The following is a 17,230-nucleotide window of genomic DNA, read 5'->3' on the forward strand; positions in this document are numbered from 1 at the left end:
GGAAATGTATTTGGGATGTGTGTAGCGGGACTGCCTGGTGTGTGTGTGTGAAGAGAGAGAGAGAGCGGAGAAGGGGAAAAAGTAACGGCTAGCTACAGAAGAGACGAAAAGAAAATAAATAAAAGGAATATAATAACTCCCTCGACAGCCAGAGTTGTGTCGGCGATGCTCGCTGTGAGTAAACTGTTTCAGCCCACTGTACGCGGTGTTCGTGCCTTAGAGAAGAAATAAAGTTCGGTGAAGCAGTTTCCTACGCCTCCTTCGATCTTTTTGCTAGCGGAGTTTACCTGTATAGTAAGCTGTTGCCGGCTACGAGTCAGTTACGGAACCTTCAAGTAACTGCCAGAGGTTTCCTTACTACGGTTCGGGGCCGCGGATCTGGCACGGTAACACCTGTATCTGATTGAGGAATCACTCATCTTTGGAAAAGAGAGTTTATTACAGAGAAATGGCTCTTTCCAAAGTAAAAGCTATACTATACGCTTCTTCTGGGCTATATTCTCAGCAGCATATTGTAGCGGGTCAGGGCTGTTCGGGGTTCTGTTTGTACAGTTATGTTTTGTTTATGTTGCCATAGTGACGGGTGACGCCCTCTCGCTGCGACGGTGTGTCCTTCCGGGGTCAGAGGGCGCCCTGTGTGTCGTTGTTGTTGTTGCTGTGCGGTTGCCGCGCTGAGCAGTTAGCTAGCGGCAGTGTTCTTCTGCAGATGTCAATAAACGGCTGTGCTCCCTGGCTAGCTCACGGGAAGCAAGACCAAACGATACCTCCGTCTCCTCCTTGTCTGAGCTCGCCACATTGGTGTCAGAAGTGGGATGATGGTGGCACCCCATGTTCTGACCCGAGTGACTTTTCCCCCGCCGGTCGTGACCGGCCGGTGCGCCAAAAGAAGGCACCTGGACATTTGCAGGACTTTGTGTGGGGTAATGGGGTCGTCGGGGACGACTGACCCCTTAGGTGGGGGCTATGTAGCGGGTCGGGGCTGTTCGGGGTTCTGTTTGTACAGTTATGTTTTGTTTATGTTGCCATAGTGACGGGTGACGCCTTCTCGCTGCGACGGTGTGTCCTTCCGGGGTCAGAGGGCGCCCTGTGTGTTGTTGTTGCTGAGCAGTTAGCTAGCGGCAGTGTTCTTCTGCAGATGTCAATAAACGGCTGTGCTCCCTGGCTAGCTCACGGGAAGCAAGACCAAACGATACCTCCGTCTCCTCCTTGTCTGAGCTCGCCACAATATTAAACATATCAGGTCCCCATAAGGAGAATCATGTGCTAACGGCTGTCTAAATGACTCGGGTAAAGTTTGTAGCATGCCTGCTTGTTGTTTTTGTCTGCTTCCACTTGTCTTTGCACTAGGATGCTAACGAGTTTATATGTTAACGAGCTAACGTTAACGAGCTAACTGCGCTAACACACTAGTTCCCACCCATGTAATTGAGCATTGCGTGGCACATCCAACATACTGTTTTACTTTAGTCCATGACGCGCTTACCTTCAGGGTCATATGTCACATGAAAACCAAAATAATTCCAAATGCCAGATCTGAATGAGGGTGGGGGAGGTTCAATTTGCCATGTTGCAAGGAGAGCTTAACTTCTGTCTTGCTAGCTTGCCCTGCGCTCTTCCTTCTGACGATGCTGTCTGTGTTGAATGCTCAGTGGATCTGCGCTCGACAGTGCAGCCTAGGCGGAGCCTAGGCAAGCATTTCACTACATATCGTACTGTGTATGACAGTGTACGTGACAAATAAAATTTGAATTTGAGTAGTCGAACGCAGATTCACTGAGCGCTCAACACAGACAGCATCATCAGAAGGAAAGTTGATAAAATAAATTACAAATTTTGTATTGTTCGATACATATGCGTACCGAACCGAAAGCACTGTATCGAACGGTTCAATATCGATACGAGTATCGTTGCACCCCTACAGTATAGATATCCAGCAAGACTTTTGTTTCCCTTTGAGATCTGATGTGTTTTCAAAGCATTCCTTTATTTCTTTCTTTTTTTGAGCAGTTTAGATGCTGTCATTGCTGCAGTCCTGTTTGAAAGGAATATTATGAACCAAATTATGATTTTCTGCAGGTCACCTTGCTCAAGACGCTAACCATGGAGAAATATTCTTTTGAATGCGGCCGTTGGCTGGACATCAACGAGGATGACAATGAGATTGTCAGAGAGCTTCCAGCGACAGGAGTACTTATTGATGAGCCACTGCCCTGTAAGAGGGCTCTGCAGAACACTCTGCAGATGTTCAGACTCCATGTTCACAGTCAATTACAAACAGTATGTCTTGAGTGAATGTAGCTCCTTTACTCTCTCTTTGTTTCTTCAGTGATTAAGTACAGAGTCACCATCTGCACAGGAAATGTCAGTGGCAGTGGCACCGATGCCACCGTCTTCCTCAATGTTATTGGTGACCTAGGTGAGACGGGGGATCGACTCATGATTATGAGCAAAAACAACGTTAACAAATTTGAAAAGGGAAACGTGAGTGTATTAATAAACAAGAATGAACCCAATAATTAAGTAAATATGTGTGAAATGCACAGCAAGCATCTTTACATGGCTGTCTCTTTCTCTTCCCTCAGCACGATGAGTTTCTCATTGAGTCTGTATCCTTGGGCCAGGTGCGCAGGGTCCGTGTGGGTCATGACGGCCGTGGTGGAGGCTGCGGTTGGTACCTCGATAAGGTGATGGTCAGGGAGGAAGGCCAGCCAGAGAGTATGGCCATTGAATTTCCTTGTTACAGGCAAGACAATAGTTTCCAAATAACTCAAATGCTCTCACAGACATGGTTTCTTTGCAGATTATTAATTTCATTGCCACTATATGCTAAATCTTAAACTAAAAGCACTAGAAGCAGCAGGATGCTTGACACTATTAAAAATCACTTAACAGAACTCCTCAGATTTGAACTTTGGACAGTGGCCTAGCAGTTTTCTCCTGTTTCCTGTTTTTATGCTAGGTTAAGTTAACCAATCGTTGGCTGGAGCTTTAGTTAGCATACAGTCATCTTCTCTTTTCGGCTGTTCTCTTTAGGGCTCACCACAGAGGACCATCTGCCTCCAACTCACCCTATCCCTCCCATCTTCCTCTGGTACATCAACCCGCTACACATCCTTCTTCACTACTTCTCTGAACCTCCTCTGTAGTTTTCCTCTTTCGCTCCTGCTTGGCCGCTCCGTATTCAACATTATGTCCAGTATACCCACTATGCCTCCTCGCTTTGCCTCCAAACTACTCAACCTGAGACCCTGAGATATACTAATTTCTAATTGTGTTCATCCTGATCAGTCCCAGTTAAATTAGCATCTTCAGATTCTTCAGTGGATCTCCGGCTTCCTCCCACAGTCCAAAGACATGCAGTTAGTGGGGTTAGGCTAACTGGTCAATCTAAATTGCCCATAGGTGTGAATGTGAGTGCGAATGGTTGTTTGTCTCTATGTGTTAGCTCTGCGACAGACTAGCGACCTATCCAGGGTGTACCTTACCTCTCTGACAAAGTCAGCTGGGATAGGTTCCAGCCCCCCCGGCGACATTGAATTGACTAAGAGGATGGATGGATGTCAATCTTTTCACAAGAAGTGTAAAATTTTTTACTTTGTATATTACATACATATTTATATATGTTTTATATACAGAAATTGCATACATTTTGTAGTGTCCACTTTCTTCTGAAACCAACACAGACAGAATCCAGTCAGACAAAATCCTCCCACCAGCTCGAAATCTCTCTTAAGTGTTGTAAATTGACCGCTCTTACCTTCACTAGCTCTCCAGTGGCTTGCGTGTAAATAGTTAGGCAGCTGATGGACGAGTGTGCCATTACAAATGGAGACTAAATGAATGTGGCCAGCTCTGTGCTTCTAATAGTGGTGCCAAAACCACAAGGCTGAGGTGCAGTGTTACCTCCTCCTGTCTGTTTGATTTGCCAGTCAGGGAAAATTGATTCCCACTTTCAGTGTGGAAATTGTTACATGAATAATGTTAGGCCACTTAAATGTTTTGTAATTATTAAGTTAATGATTGGGATTTTAATCTGGAAAATGTAACCGTTAAAATGTAAGTCAGTTAATATCATATTCCTTCTGTTTCCTCTTCTTTCCTCTTCTTATTGTTCAGTGGCTTCAGAGGTTCTGTCAGTCCTATAGCATCATTCTTCCAGTGAAGTTATGAATACATAAATAATATGTCATCTTTTTAATATTTCCATTTCCAGGGATTTTCTAAGTGTGTAGGAAGGCTCCTCTGATTCTGTTTTTACGCCATTGAGGTACATTTACATGTGTGTTTTTCTTCAGGTGGTTGGACCGTAATGAGGATGATGGACAGATTGTCCGTGAGTTAGTTCCAGCGGGAGACGGCCTGCGTCTCTTCAGTGAGTACACAAGAACATTTTAAAAAGCCCAGTTTTGTAGGCATACATCAGTTTTTTAAACCGATTGTTTTCACTCCTCAGATGTCAGCTACCAGATAGCAATCAAGACAGGCAGTGTGAACGGGGCCAGCTCGGACTCCAAGGTGTTTGTCAAGCTGTATGGGGAGAAGGGTGATACTAGCAAGGTGATATTAGCAGTCTCCGACAATGATCTCAGGAACTACTTTGAGACAGGTCGCACGGATATCTTTACCTTCGAAACCTCTGACATCGGGAAGGTAAGTTTGCAAGACTTGTACTGCATGTAATTAAAGACAGACATTAAGACATTTATTTATGTTTCTTTTTGCCTGTGTGCTTTCTGATGCTTGCAGATCAACCGACTTCTGATAGGTCACACCAACGAGGGACTGCGGGCCGGGTGGTTTCTGGACAGCGTGCAGATCTCTGTGCCGGTTCACGGAAAGCAGTACATGTTCCCAAGTCACAGGTGGCTCTGTAAAGATGAAGCTGATGGAAAGGTGGAGGTGGAGCTCTATCCCAGCGAGACGTTGGACATTGAACAATGTAAATGGCACAAAAGCAAAAAACAGTTTGCGCAGCCAGAATTAATCATTTTTAAAGTGATAGGTTGAGATACACTGCTTCTCATAATGCTTAATCCTTTTGCCTATAACAGTGATCAACTATGAAGTGACAGTAGTCACAGGTGACGTGCGTGCAGGTGGAACTAACGCCAAAGTCTTCTGTCAGATCTATGGATATGAAGGAAAAACTGAAGTTCTGCCTCTAAAAAGTCGCTCCAACAGTTTTGAACGTGACACCACTGACATCTTTAAGGTCTGTATTAATACTGCTTAGGTTATGTCAACGTCTGTCAGAGATTTGAGTTGCTGGTTTGACTTTTGTTTCATGTCCGCAACCCAGATTGAGGCTCAGGATGTTGGTAAGATCTATAAGATACGTATGTACCACAACGGGAAGGGTATTGGAGACGGATGGTTTCTGGAGACTGTGGACATCAAGCGCCTGACGATGGCTATGGTGCAGGTTGAGGTGAAGAAAGAAGAGACGAGCAAAAAGGACAAGAAGAAAGATAAGAAAAAGAAGAAGAAGGAAGAGGAGGAGGAGGTGGAGATAATTGAGGAGCTGCAGGAAGTGGTGGAGACATTTATTTTTCCTTGTAACCGCTGGCTAGCCAGGGATGAGGAGGACAGGGAGATTGTGGTTGAGCTGCTGACTGAGGATAATGAAGACTTGGAGAGTAAGTAGAGCATGAATGTGGTCATGTTGACTCACTGATATCTGCTGCTGAAGCCCGTGAGGCTGAAAATCAAGCAAATGCCCTCATGTGCATTTTCATAATGTCGCTGATGATTTACTGTGTTTCTCCGACAGTGAACTCCTATGAGATACATGTGTTCACTGGGACGATGTGGGGGGCAGGGACAGATGCCAATGTGTACATCAACATCTACGGAGAGACAGGCGACACGGGAGAGCGACACCTCAAGAAATCCAACAACCTAAACAAATTTGAGAAAGGCCAGGTAAACCCGGTTTGCTGAAAATCCGAAGGAAATCAATTTGTTAACTCTTGATTTTTCCTGTCTTCCTCCCCTCACCCCCAACCAGTCGTGGTATTGACTCCCGCTCACTAAGCCTGGTTTAGCTGGAGTTTTTCTCCTGTTAAAAGGGAGTTTTTCATTCCCACTGTTGCCAAGTGCTTGCTCACAGGGGAGCATCTGTTTGTTTGGATTTTCTTTGTATTGTTAAAGGATCTCTACCTTACAATTTAAAGAGCCTTGAGGTGACTGTTATTGTGACTTAGTGTTATATAAATAAAACTGAATCGCACTGACTCATGTATTGACATTTTGCAAAGAGTTAAAGGAGAATATGGATATCACTACCATGTCTGTCCATGAAGGATATTGCATTGGCTTTGCAGAGACTTTGTATATGGGGGAAACAGGCAGCCCGACCTGACCAAGGCCTAAAAATCAGCCTTATTAAAATGCTAAATCTCATGTTGATGTTTTTATAATGCCGTCATGGATGTGTTTAATCCACTGGCATTGTCAGGATTGCTGTAATTGATACTGTTTTCCTGGCAAAGTCTCTCATCAAACAAATGTTTGGCTTCGGTAGCCTTCTGGGTTAAACAAAGATCAGATGAATAAGTGATGAGGTTCTCATGGTCCGCTAACCTGTGGCATTTCTTGACCCTTTGTCACCGGGCTTGTTGGCGGGCGACGTAGGAGGACGTTTTCGACATCTCTGCAGTCGACCTGGGGACCCTGAAGAAGCTGAGGATCCGCCATGACAACAGCCAGGCCAGCGCCGGCTGGTTTTTGGACAGAGTGGAGATTGTGGACAACAAAGATGACACCACGTATGTCACCAGCACATTGATTTTATATGTTTAACGGACCCCTTAATGGAGAAAGCAAATTTGCACTTTGCTGAGTCATACTAGACACAAATTCAGAAACACAAAGGGTTCACAAAAAATCCCCATCCTACATAGCAGACAGAGCCTCTGCGTGTGTGGTAGAGCACCACTGTGTGGTGTGAAGTGGGAAATATTTTAAACAAATTTTTTGACATGGAAAAATTATGTATCCTGGCATATATATTTTAGGTACTTTTTTCCTTGCAAACGGTGGCTGGCTGTCGATGAGGATGACAGACAGCTTGCCAGAGAGCTTGTTCCTGTGGATGAGGCGTTCATGAAGAAGGGAGATGATGATGACGAAGATGACTCTGAAGCTACCCTTGGTTTGGAACAGAAAGGTGAGAGCAACGTTACTGCGTACGAAGAAAGAAGTGTCTGACCGATGTCAGATATCGAGCTTTTTCTGAGTTTTTCTGAGAAATATAACACAGAGATTATTAAATGTGGTTACTTCTTCCTGCAGCCATGTCAACAACATACACAGTGAGGATAAAAACTGGTGACAAGAAGTACGGAGGAACAGACGCTAACGTCTTTATGATCCTGTATGGCACCAAGGATGACACAGGTAGCTTTGGAAGTGACTGCTGCGCTTTTTGCCTGCTTTCTGTGTTTAAAATGATAATTAGTCTGTTCTGTATCCACAGGAATTATTAACCTGAAGGCTTCAAAGACCCATAAGAACAAGTTTGAGCGAGGTATGATTGATGTGTTCACTGTGGAGGCTGTGGACCTCGGACCCCTGAAAAAGCTGTGTATTGGACACGACAACAATGGTACATTAGGACCGACTGGCTGCCTGTGCCGAGAATAATGCAGAAATACTCCGACTACATCTACATAAATGATCACAGTCTTTTCTGTTAATGTTTAAGGGGGAGGGTCAGCAGGCTGGTTTCTTGACTGGGTGGAGATTGATGCTCCATCTCTGGGACAGAAACTACACTTCCCCTGCGGCCGCTGGCTGGACAGAGGAGAGGATGATGGAGCCATCGTCAGGGAGCTTTTCCCTAATCCTCTTCAAACAGAGTTTTACACACCATGTAAGTCAGAAAAGTGCACCATATTCTAACTGTATTAAAAGTGTAACTTAATTGGTTATTATTCCATTTTATAGTCGTTCCTTATGAGATCAAAATCTTCACAAGTGACGTGTTTGGAGCCGGTACAGACGCAGACGTCTTCATCATCCTGTACGGCCGAGATGCAGTGTGCACCCAGCAGAAGTCCCTGTGTGTCAACAAGAGGGAGAGGAGAATGTACTTTGAGAGAGGAGCTGAGGACATGTTTATTGTTGAGGTAAGTTAAATAAGGAAAGCAATAAATACATTCATCCTGCTTTGGGGACTAGAACAGCAAAGTCATGAGCGTGTTTGTGCATTTACAGCAATGAACTGCAGTTCTGAAAGTTGTCCGTTTATCCAAGTGTTCTGTTGTCTGTGCAGCTAGAAGATGTCGGAGATGTAATTGAGAAGATTCGTATTGGCCATGACAACCGTGGGGTGAACCCAGGCTGGCATCTGGACAGAGTGGAAATCAGACGCCTCCTCAGGAAAGGAAAGGTACTGTCTGTGGAGGATGCATGAACAGAGGGAAAGGTGTGCTTAAGTAAAAAATATGATAGTAGCTGATAATAGCAGTTTAGAAAACTTTGGTGAATATTGCAGTAATATATTGGTGAATTAATATTACTGATGGCTGACAGCACAGAAAGTGTGCAAGTAGCATTGTACTGTAGAAAGAGGTGAAGGTAATTTGAACTACTTGATATACTCAGGGCCACTTTGTTGGGTTTGTCTATTCAACTGGTTTGCTAAAGTAAACTTGAGCAACCAAATGTATTTAGTGATGCAGACATGACTGTAAACTGCTGAAATTCAAACTGAGCATCAAAATAGGGAAGAAAGGTGATTTAAATTACTCTGAAGGTAGCATGGTTGTTGGTGCAAGATATACTGGTGTGAATATTTCAGAAACTGTTGATCTACTGGGGCTTTCCTGCACTAACCTTTTTGGTGTTTACAGAGGACGGCCTGGACAAGAGATAATATGCAGTGAATTCACTTGGCAAAAGTGTCTTGTTGATGCTGGGAGTCAGAGGAGAATTGCCAGACTGTTTCCAGCTGTTAGGAAGGCAACAGTAATACAAAAAGCCACTTGTTGCAACCAAGATATGCAGAAGGCATACCTTAAAGGCACAATTGGGAACCACTGCTGTCAGCTATGAGCAGGAAACTGAGGTTACAATTCACACAGGCTCACCATTATTGGACAATAGATCATTAGAAAAATGTTGGCTTGTCTGACCCTCAATTTCTCCCACAACATTCAGATGATATGGTCAGAATTTGGGTAAACAAATATGAAAGCATGGGTCCATCCTACCTTGTGCCAACAGTTCAGACTAATGGTGGTATAAAGTTGTTGGAGATATTTTATGTGGGCTCCTTAGTATCAACTGAGCACCACAGAGCAACACCACAGACTGCCTGAATATTGTTGCTGACCATGTCCGCCCCTTTATGACCACAGTTTACCCATCTTCTGATGGTTGCTTCTTGAAGGATAACACATCATATCATCTAAAACTGTGTTCTTGATCATTACAATGAGTCCTATGTCCTCAAATGGCCTTTGGGATGTGGTGGGATTAGGGGTTCGGCATCACGGATATGCAGCTGACAAATCTGCAGGAACTGTGTGATTTTATCATGTCTATATTGACCAAAGTCTCTGAGAAACATTTCCAGCACCTGACTCTATGCCATGAAAATTTCAGGGAGTTCTGGAGGCAAAAAAGGGGTCCAATAAGGTGTACCTAATAAAGTAGCCAGTGAGTGTATATTATGGGTACTTCAACCTAGTACAGGTGATCATATCTTATGAAACTGTTGCATGTTTTGTGTGTAAATTGTGAATCTAAAACATTTAAATACATAAAAAGAACCATATTTGCTTTTTGAGTGCAAATATAAAAAATAAATTAAATGTCAGCACTCAAGTTTTTAAAACTGTGCAGCCGTATATCAAATGCCCAGAGTTACATTTCACCGTGCAGAGGACTGACACTCTATTAGGGCTGTATTTGGGCTGCCACACCCGAAAGCCTCATTCACAAGATTGATTTCAGCACTCAGGAGCACATCCTCTGATTCCCTTCTTCTAATAACGGAACAGTTCTGTTTTTAATCAGCAGGTGGTGATGTTGTCTTCTTAGCTGGTCAAGCAGCACTGTGATTTCATTTGTGATTCAACATATTGGGTTGCTGCTCAGCCAGTCTAAATACTCTGTTTGCTGATCCTCCTCCGAGACACAAACACACAGATTAAACCGCAGAATTTAATCGTCTCTTTGTAGGGTTCAGAGACCGCGATCTTCCCCTGTGAACGGTGGCTCGCCAAGTCAGAGGACGATGGAGAAACGGTGAGAGAGCTTGTGCCCTCTGACATCATCACAGAGAAACTTTCAAGAGATGGAAGCCTGAAAGTGACTGAAGTCGAGGTGGAAGACGCTCTGGAGAGTATGTTACCTGCTGGCTGCATTATTAGAAACACAAAAACGATTTGTCATCCTGTCTTTTTATCTGCCCTTCTGAGCATTAGTTTGGAGACAGTTTTCCCTTCTGGTCCTTTATACCCCCAAATAAGTCTCTGTTATGACAGCAGCATCAAACTACGATGCAAAATTGCTTCATTTTCAATCTATTTCCTGGCAGCAGCCTCACACAAAATCCCCTGCCTGTCTGTCTGTGATCACTGTCTCCCACTACAGCCCACACATACAAAGTTTCCGTGATGACAGGTGACGTGTATGGAGCCGGCACTGATGCCAACGTCTTCCTCACCATTTACGGGGACCTGGGGGACACCGGGGAGAGAAAACTGAGCAAGTCGGAGACAAACAGCAACAAGTTTGAAAGAGGATCTGTAAGAAAGCTTGAACTTTTTAATTCTTGTCTCCTACACTGTAGATATATATATATTCCAGATTACAGAGCAAAAAAGAAGTACACAACATTGATGTTATTTCCTGAATGTTTCTCTTCTCCCAGGTGGATAAGTTCACTATAGAGGCAGTAGACCTCGGTCAGATTTTCAAAATAAAAATTCGCCATGATAACAGTATGGTGAGTCCTGACTGGTACTTGGATCAGGTGGAGGTGCTGGACATTGATACAGAAGAGGTGTTCCTTTTCTTATGTGAACGCTGGCTCTCCAAGAAGAGAGAGGATAGACGCATCCAAAGATACTTTTATGTCAAGGTAACATGAACAATCTAAAGTGCTACTTCTTGCATGAAAGAGGTTTTGATATACTGATTTCTTCTATTTCTTACACTAGTCGAGCACAATTAACGTAATATTGTCACTTCTAGCTCCATATTTTTATTCTTAGATGTTTTTACAATAGCTTTGCATGAGTCAGAACTCAAAAAAATTATAACTGCCCTTCAGTTCATTTACAGACCAAATAAAAGCCATTTTAGCTCCCTTTTATTCTCATTGGCAGCCCCTCAATTACAGAGAACAGCAAGTGGGAGGGGTTTCTGTGCTCACAGCCAGACCTGTGTGCCTGAGAAGACCATATTAGGGAGATCTTCTCCCAACAACAGAGCCAAGAGTAAAAAATAAATGAATTTGAAAAGTTTGAAATTCACATGAGTGTTTGGCTCATATGAATTACTTGCACATATGCTGACCTCATTCTTTGAAACTTTGGCTGTATAAGCGCATTTACCACTGTAACACAGAGCCCTGCTGTATATGTTACATAACATGAGAAAAAGTGTGACAGATCCACTTTAAAGTGAATGGCGGTTGATCACCAAAGTGACTAGGATTCATTTTTTGTTCTTTCGTGGCACACCACCTGAAATAATTTCAGCACCTTTTTGAAGTCTTTGTAAAACATTTAGTGGCTTAGAATCGACTTGGGTCTGTATCTCTGCAGATATGGCTGCTGCATCACTAAGTGTCCGTTCTGTTTTCTCAGGGTTATGAAGGAGTTCGAGAGAGCTCGGCCAGTGAAAAGAAAAACTTGGCTCTAATGCAGAAAAGCGTCGACAATAACATGAACAAGAAGAACAAGAAGAAGAAAGAAGAAGAAATTGAACTTCCAAGTAAGAAAACTCAAGTCTCTTCTGCACTGCTAGTTCACCTGATGCTCGCTCATGTGTTTGTTGTTAATCCCTTGAATGCATCAAATGAACGAATAGTTGCTCGGCCCTTTCTATGCAGTCATACCTTATCACATCACCATCTACACTGGACTGGAGAGGGATGCGAGCACCACCAGCAGGGCTTATGTCATCATTATCGGGGCTAATCACACCCAGACAGATAGGTTGTGGTTGGACCTGCAAGACGGGAGGAAGGGCTTTGAGGCCGGCTCTCTGGAGAGCTTCGAGTCCCACGGTTCAGATGTGGGGGAGATCAAAAAGGTTGAGGTGAGTGACAGGTGAATTTGTTTCACTGAAGATTTTGCACTAACATAGCTTCTCACACACACACACACACACACTGAAACACACAGAAAAAATACACCCACGTTCCTGGCAGTGATTGTTTCTCTCCTTCCTGCAGCTCGGCCATGATGGGGCCACTCCTGAGAGCTGCTGGCTGGTTGATGAACTATGTGTTGCTGTGCCAACCAAAGGGGTCAAATATATATTTGCTTGCAAGTGCTGGCTGGCCAAAGATCGAGGAGATGGGTTGACTGCTAGAGTATTCAATGTGCTGGACTCAGAAGCCATTTCTATCTCCCATAAGGTCTGTAAATGTAGACGTGTTATTGAAAGCAAAGCCATGTTGCAGGCAACATACATACATCATGGTGTTACTGAGTTAAATTAAGACAAGAGAATAATTTACATCAAGAAAGTACAAAGTAGTAAACTTACCATGGTACATGTATAATAATATATAATAAGCTGTCCACAAGAGGACATCATTTCCACTGATTTCAAGACATGAAAACACCTCACATTGCACAGAGGTTTTTGCAAGCGGAGGCTCTACTAAGCAGGAGGGTTATCATTAGTGACTGTCAGAGCCGTGATTCAGGATAAAACGAAAAGCAACAGCATGACAACAGTGTCTCAGGCAGCTGAAGGGAGACTGTGATAAAGAACAGGAGGAAGATCAAGGCCCTCTATGGGGTCTGCCATCAACAGACTGAAGAAGTGGAAATTAAGAAATCCTTTCAGTGTCTAGAGAAAGCTGGCCTAAAGGACAGCACAGATGGTGATCACGGCAGCACAGGAGCAGGACCTAAGCATTAGCTCCATAGAGACAAAACCTAGTGGCTAGGATAGTGTAGATGAACACCTGTGTGGCATATAGAGAAGTCCACAAGTCCTGATGGGAAACACCTCCAGAGGTAGTTGGGAGCAACATGGCGAAGGTCCTATGGGACTTTGACTGTCACACAGGCGCAGCTTCTGGCCAACCAGCCAGACATCATGGTAGTTGACACGCACAGAAGACAGCAGTTGATGTGAAAATCCTAACAACATCAGGATTTGTGTTTGCCAAACTGGACTCTAACCAGGGGTGGGCAACTCCAGGCCTCGAGTGCCAGTATCCTGCAGGTTTTAGATCTCATCCTGTATACACACACTTGAATTAAATGATTAGTTAATTACCAGGCCTCTGGAGAACTTCACGACATGTTGAGGAGGTCATTTAGCCATTTAAATCAGCTGTGTTGGATCAAGGACACATCTAAAACCTGCAGGACATCGGCACTTGAGGCCTGGAGTTGCCTACAACTACTCTAAACCATCAGCATCCACCTACACGATGGTTTAGCTCCTTTATATTTCACTGGTGCACAGAACAGGAATTCTTAGCCCAGATATTCACAACTGTTGCTACACTGGAAGCCCCAAAATATTGGCTGTCACCTCCCTTTTCATGGCATAGCTATCATAGCTATTAAATAACCAATGTCTGCATTTGTGTTTATTTTATCACTGTTTACAACCTTAAAATGACTGAATTAATTTGTATGTGCTCGTCCAGTGAAGCTTTCGATGTACTTGTGGGAGGATAGTGTTGTTTGATGTCTGATAATCTTCCCATGTTAGATTATCTATGAGGTGACAGTGGTAACCGGAGATGTGCAGAATGCGGGAACAGACACCCAGATCTTCATGACTGTTTTTGGGGCCAACGGCAGCACAGAGGAGATGCTGCTGCAGAAGAATGAGGACAGGTAGCATCAATGATTTCTATTTTCATTCATGTATCTAACTGTAAAATAAAGAGAGGACCAATTCATACTCAAGATTCTTAACTTTGTGCTTTTATGTGGTGGTGAACAAAAGGTTTGAGCGAGGTCAAGAGGACACCTTTAACATGGAGATCGATGACGTTGCCCCACTGAGAAAAATGCGACTCCGGATAGATGGATCAGGCAGTCGGCCCGACTGGTTTCTTGACAAGGTCGGCTCACCAGGCACACAGATACAATGCAGTCATTTAGAAGATGTTTATTTGGTAAAAAGGGTTTAGAAAAAAACCCCAGGAACAGCTAGAGCAAAAGGGAACGTGTGCAGATTGAGCTCTTTAGTAATATCATGCATAGAATTTTTTGTTCTTGTCGAGGCCTAATTTGTTATAAAGAAGAAACTGCAGATCTCAACCATAAAACATAAAACCAGCAGCATAAAAAGCAGAAGAGTAATCGCTATCTCATTCCAAGATCAATAGTACAAAGCACTCACAGGCTTGTGTTTTTTTATCCTGGCACCACATGCTGTAGGTCACAGGATCATTCAATCTATTATATGGCACAGACAAATACACACACACACACACACACACACACATCTACCCCTGCCTGCAGGAGAACGGTCAATGATTCAACCACACACAAAGACACAGGCAACAACACACACAAACACACACACAGAGCAGGGCCCAGAACTCCTGGAGTGAGCATATTGACCCATTTTATTCTCCATGCCGCTGTCGCTTGAATCATTGACACGCTCTCTCTTACAGTATGCACACGCTACAAATGAGCACCGTGTTTGGCCTCGAGAGAGAAATCGTTTCATCTTATATATAAATTAATTTACCACAATACTAGTGCAACATATTGGAATTGACTGTCTCAGTACTGAAAGATTTTTTTAAATGATTCTGTGAGGATAATATCACTTCCCACCACCAAATTTAGTGTGAAGTCTCAGGCTAAAGGCTTTGATGAAGTAGAACACATTTCCTATGCAAATGTCTTCTCTACTAAATGCACCATGCCTGTAGGGCGGCAGAGCAGTCAGAAACAATACAAAGCCCTGTCCATCCGTGCCCGAGTCTCAGCCGCTGTGAACATCTCCTTGACTTGACCCTGAACAGAGCCTTGTGTGTTCAGCATCACAAGCAGATATGCTGCCTTTATGGACAGGTCATCGCCTTGAAACTGACACAATGGTGCACCAGGTGGACTGCCAGCATAGTAATCTGTCCAGATAAATACGCAGGAGGGAGAGCTAATAGATGTCTGGCTAATTCTTGGCCTAACAGAGAAGTTTTTTCCTGTTATTAGAAACTAGAAACCTTCAGAGAGGCAGGATTAGTGTACCTGCTGGTAACACAGTAGTCATCCAGCCATAATATGACACAGCATTCAATACACTACTGTGGTTCAAGTAATGGCAATATCAATCATAAGTGAATGCATTACTACTGATGATGCCCTGAACTTTCATCTGCAGGTTGATATTTATACTCCTGTTGTAATACATCACACCACAGCTGCATTTATTACTGTTAAATCTTACCTTTAATAATTATAATGCAATCTTCCAAATGCTTTGCTAATTTATAAGCTAATTCTGTGCATTCAGGTGATCATGCGTAACCTGACCACGGAGGAGGTGTCTGTGTTTACCTATGAAGGGTGGCTGTCCAGGACACATGGACCCAAGAGGACACTGATCTGTGAGATGGCAGCTGTGGTGGACGAGGAGGTGATGGTGGAGGTCACTACCTACATTGTCCAGGTCAAGACAAGTGACGTCGCAGGTAGGTTCTCAACCCAGCTCTGTGGTCTCATTCGAACTATGCAGTACTTGTCCAAACATACATGGAAATCTTCAAGGTGTCCTTTTATGTTTGAATGAGTCATAGATCAATGTTAAATGATTCAAACAAACAAACAAACAAAACGTTCCTCTGAAATTTCAAGTATAATCAGGTGAAGCATAGTGACTGGACTGCCCAGTGTCCAAAGAAAAACTTTGAAAGCATTCCATAAATTCAGGAAAAGTATTTTTCAAAAGCACTTTGAAAAATACAGGAAAGTCTGACTCTTTGGAAGCAAAATATGAAGATATGAGGGACAACTTTGTGTAATACTGTATTCAAGTGCAGAGAACTAACAAACATAACATTGCTCAGTGCAGTTCTTATACTGAGTGTTGTTGCCACCTTTCAGCTCATCCTTCAGTTTTAGGTCTCTCTCTTTGAGGATAGTAAAAGGAGCTTGCAAAGAAAGGATACCCTGCCCTTTTAGTCAGCTTGCTCTGATTGGTTATCTATCCCAAACAGAAGATGGTGATGAGGGAAGGGATTTTGCACATATGCTGGATAATTATTTGGAAATTTGTCTGTGTTTAATATGAGAACCCATCGTTGTAACAGGATATATGTGACAGAAGAAATGAAAAGCATAAAAGCTTCTTTCAGACACTGTTTTTTAAACTAGTTACAGGTTGCCAGTATTTGTTGTGGCCATTTTAAGATTCATATTGTTTGATTTGAACATGTTTAGGGGCTTGATGATGTCAAATGATTACTTATTCACAAGCAAATAGGTAAGATTAGAAACATGAAGCACATTTTTCTGTAAGAGTCCCAATACCCAGTTTTGGTTGCACATATATTAATGTGTCAACATAAAACCAAATAACTGAAATGTTGAGGTCTGAGCTGTGGGGTCAGTGAGGGCACTCTAAGTATACTTAACAGGCCTATGAGCATTCCCTGTCCATTCGGCCTTTATTCTCTGGGTTCAGGGGTGCTGAGACTGAGCAGAGTAGACATCCTCTTTCATCAGGAACATCCTCCAGCTCTTCCCGGGGGATCCTGAAGGACTCTGTGGTCAGCGGACACATTTAATTTGTCAAGTGTTTCCTGGATCACATCCTCATCATCTGTTTTTCGGACCACTTTCAAAGGATACACCAGAGAGTATTCTGCATTTGAGCACCTGCGAGTGGCTCTATACTGTGAGCATCCTGTGAAACCCTCCCCATCAAAGCCAAACGAGCTGCTGCCTGGAAGAGACTAATTACTGTATGACTGCCATCCCGTGTTTTCAGTCACTACCCAAAGATCAATGCAGAGTTAGAGCCTCATTTTGCCTGCCCTTGTGCAGGGGTTTGTTGTTTT

At 43.4% G+C, this 17,230-nt stretch overlaps 1 protein-coding gene across 1 annotated transcript in view; it reads left to right on the top strand.

Annotated features, from left to right (window-relative positions):
* The window catches only part of loxhd1a (lipoxygenase homology PLAT domains 1a), a 37,636-nt gene that overhangs the window by 17,034 nt on the left and 3,372 nt on the right, over positions 1-17,230 (top strand). The window contains exons 12-36 of the mRNA XM_039999923.1: positions 2,077-2,212; positions 2,327-2,481; positions 2,583-2,743; positions 4,296-4,372; positions 4,454-4,650; positions 4,747-4,939; positions 5,052-5,212; positions 5,300-5,636; positions 5,771-5,922; positions 6,634-6,767; positions 7,017-7,168; positions 7,294-7,398; positions 7,478-7,606; positions 7,706-7,873; positions 7,948-8,129; positions 8,276-8,392; positions 10,189-10,351; positions 10,603-10,757; positions 10,883-11,092; positions 11,823-11,949; positions 12,068-12,276; positions 12,413-12,598; positions 13,918-14,045; positions 14,158-14,275; positions 15,685-15,862. Of these exons, the coding sequence (XP_039855857.1) occupies positions 2,077-2,212; positions 2,327-2,481; positions 2,583-2,743; positions 4,296-4,372; positions 4,454-4,650; positions 4,747-4,939; positions 5,052-5,212; positions 5,300-5,636; positions 5,771-5,922; positions 6,634-6,767; positions 7,017-7,168; positions 7,294-7,398; positions 7,478-7,606; positions 7,706-7,873; positions 7,948-8,129; positions 8,276-8,392; positions 10,189-10,351; positions 10,603-10,757; positions 10,883-11,092; positions 11,823-11,949; positions 12,068-12,276; positions 12,413-12,598; positions 13,918-14,045; positions 14,158-14,275; positions 15,685-15,862 (4,030 nt within the window). The remainder of the gene's footprint in view (positions 1-2,076; positions 2,213-2,326; positions 2,482-2,582; positions 2,744-4,295; positions 4,373-4,453; positions 4,651-4,746; positions 4,940-5,051; positions 5,213-5,299; positions 5,637-5,770; positions 5,923-6,633; positions 6,768-7,016; positions 7,169-7,293; positions 7,399-7,477; positions 7,607-7,705; positions 7,874-7,947; positions 8,130-8,275; positions 8,393-10,188; positions 10,352-10,602; positions 10,758-10,882; positions 11,093-11,822; positions 11,950-12,067; positions 12,277-12,412; positions 12,599-13,917; positions 14,046-14,157; positions 14,276-15,684; positions 15,863-17,230) is intronic.

The sequence above is a fragment of the Simochromis diagramma genome, unplaced genomic scaffold, assembly GCF_900408965.1.
Source record: "Simochromis diagramma unplaced genomic scaffold, fSimDia1.1 OVJJ01000596.1, whole genome shotgun sequence".
NCBI lineage: Eukaryota > Metazoa > Chordata > Actinopteri > Cichliformes > Cichlidae > Simochromis > Simochromis diagramma.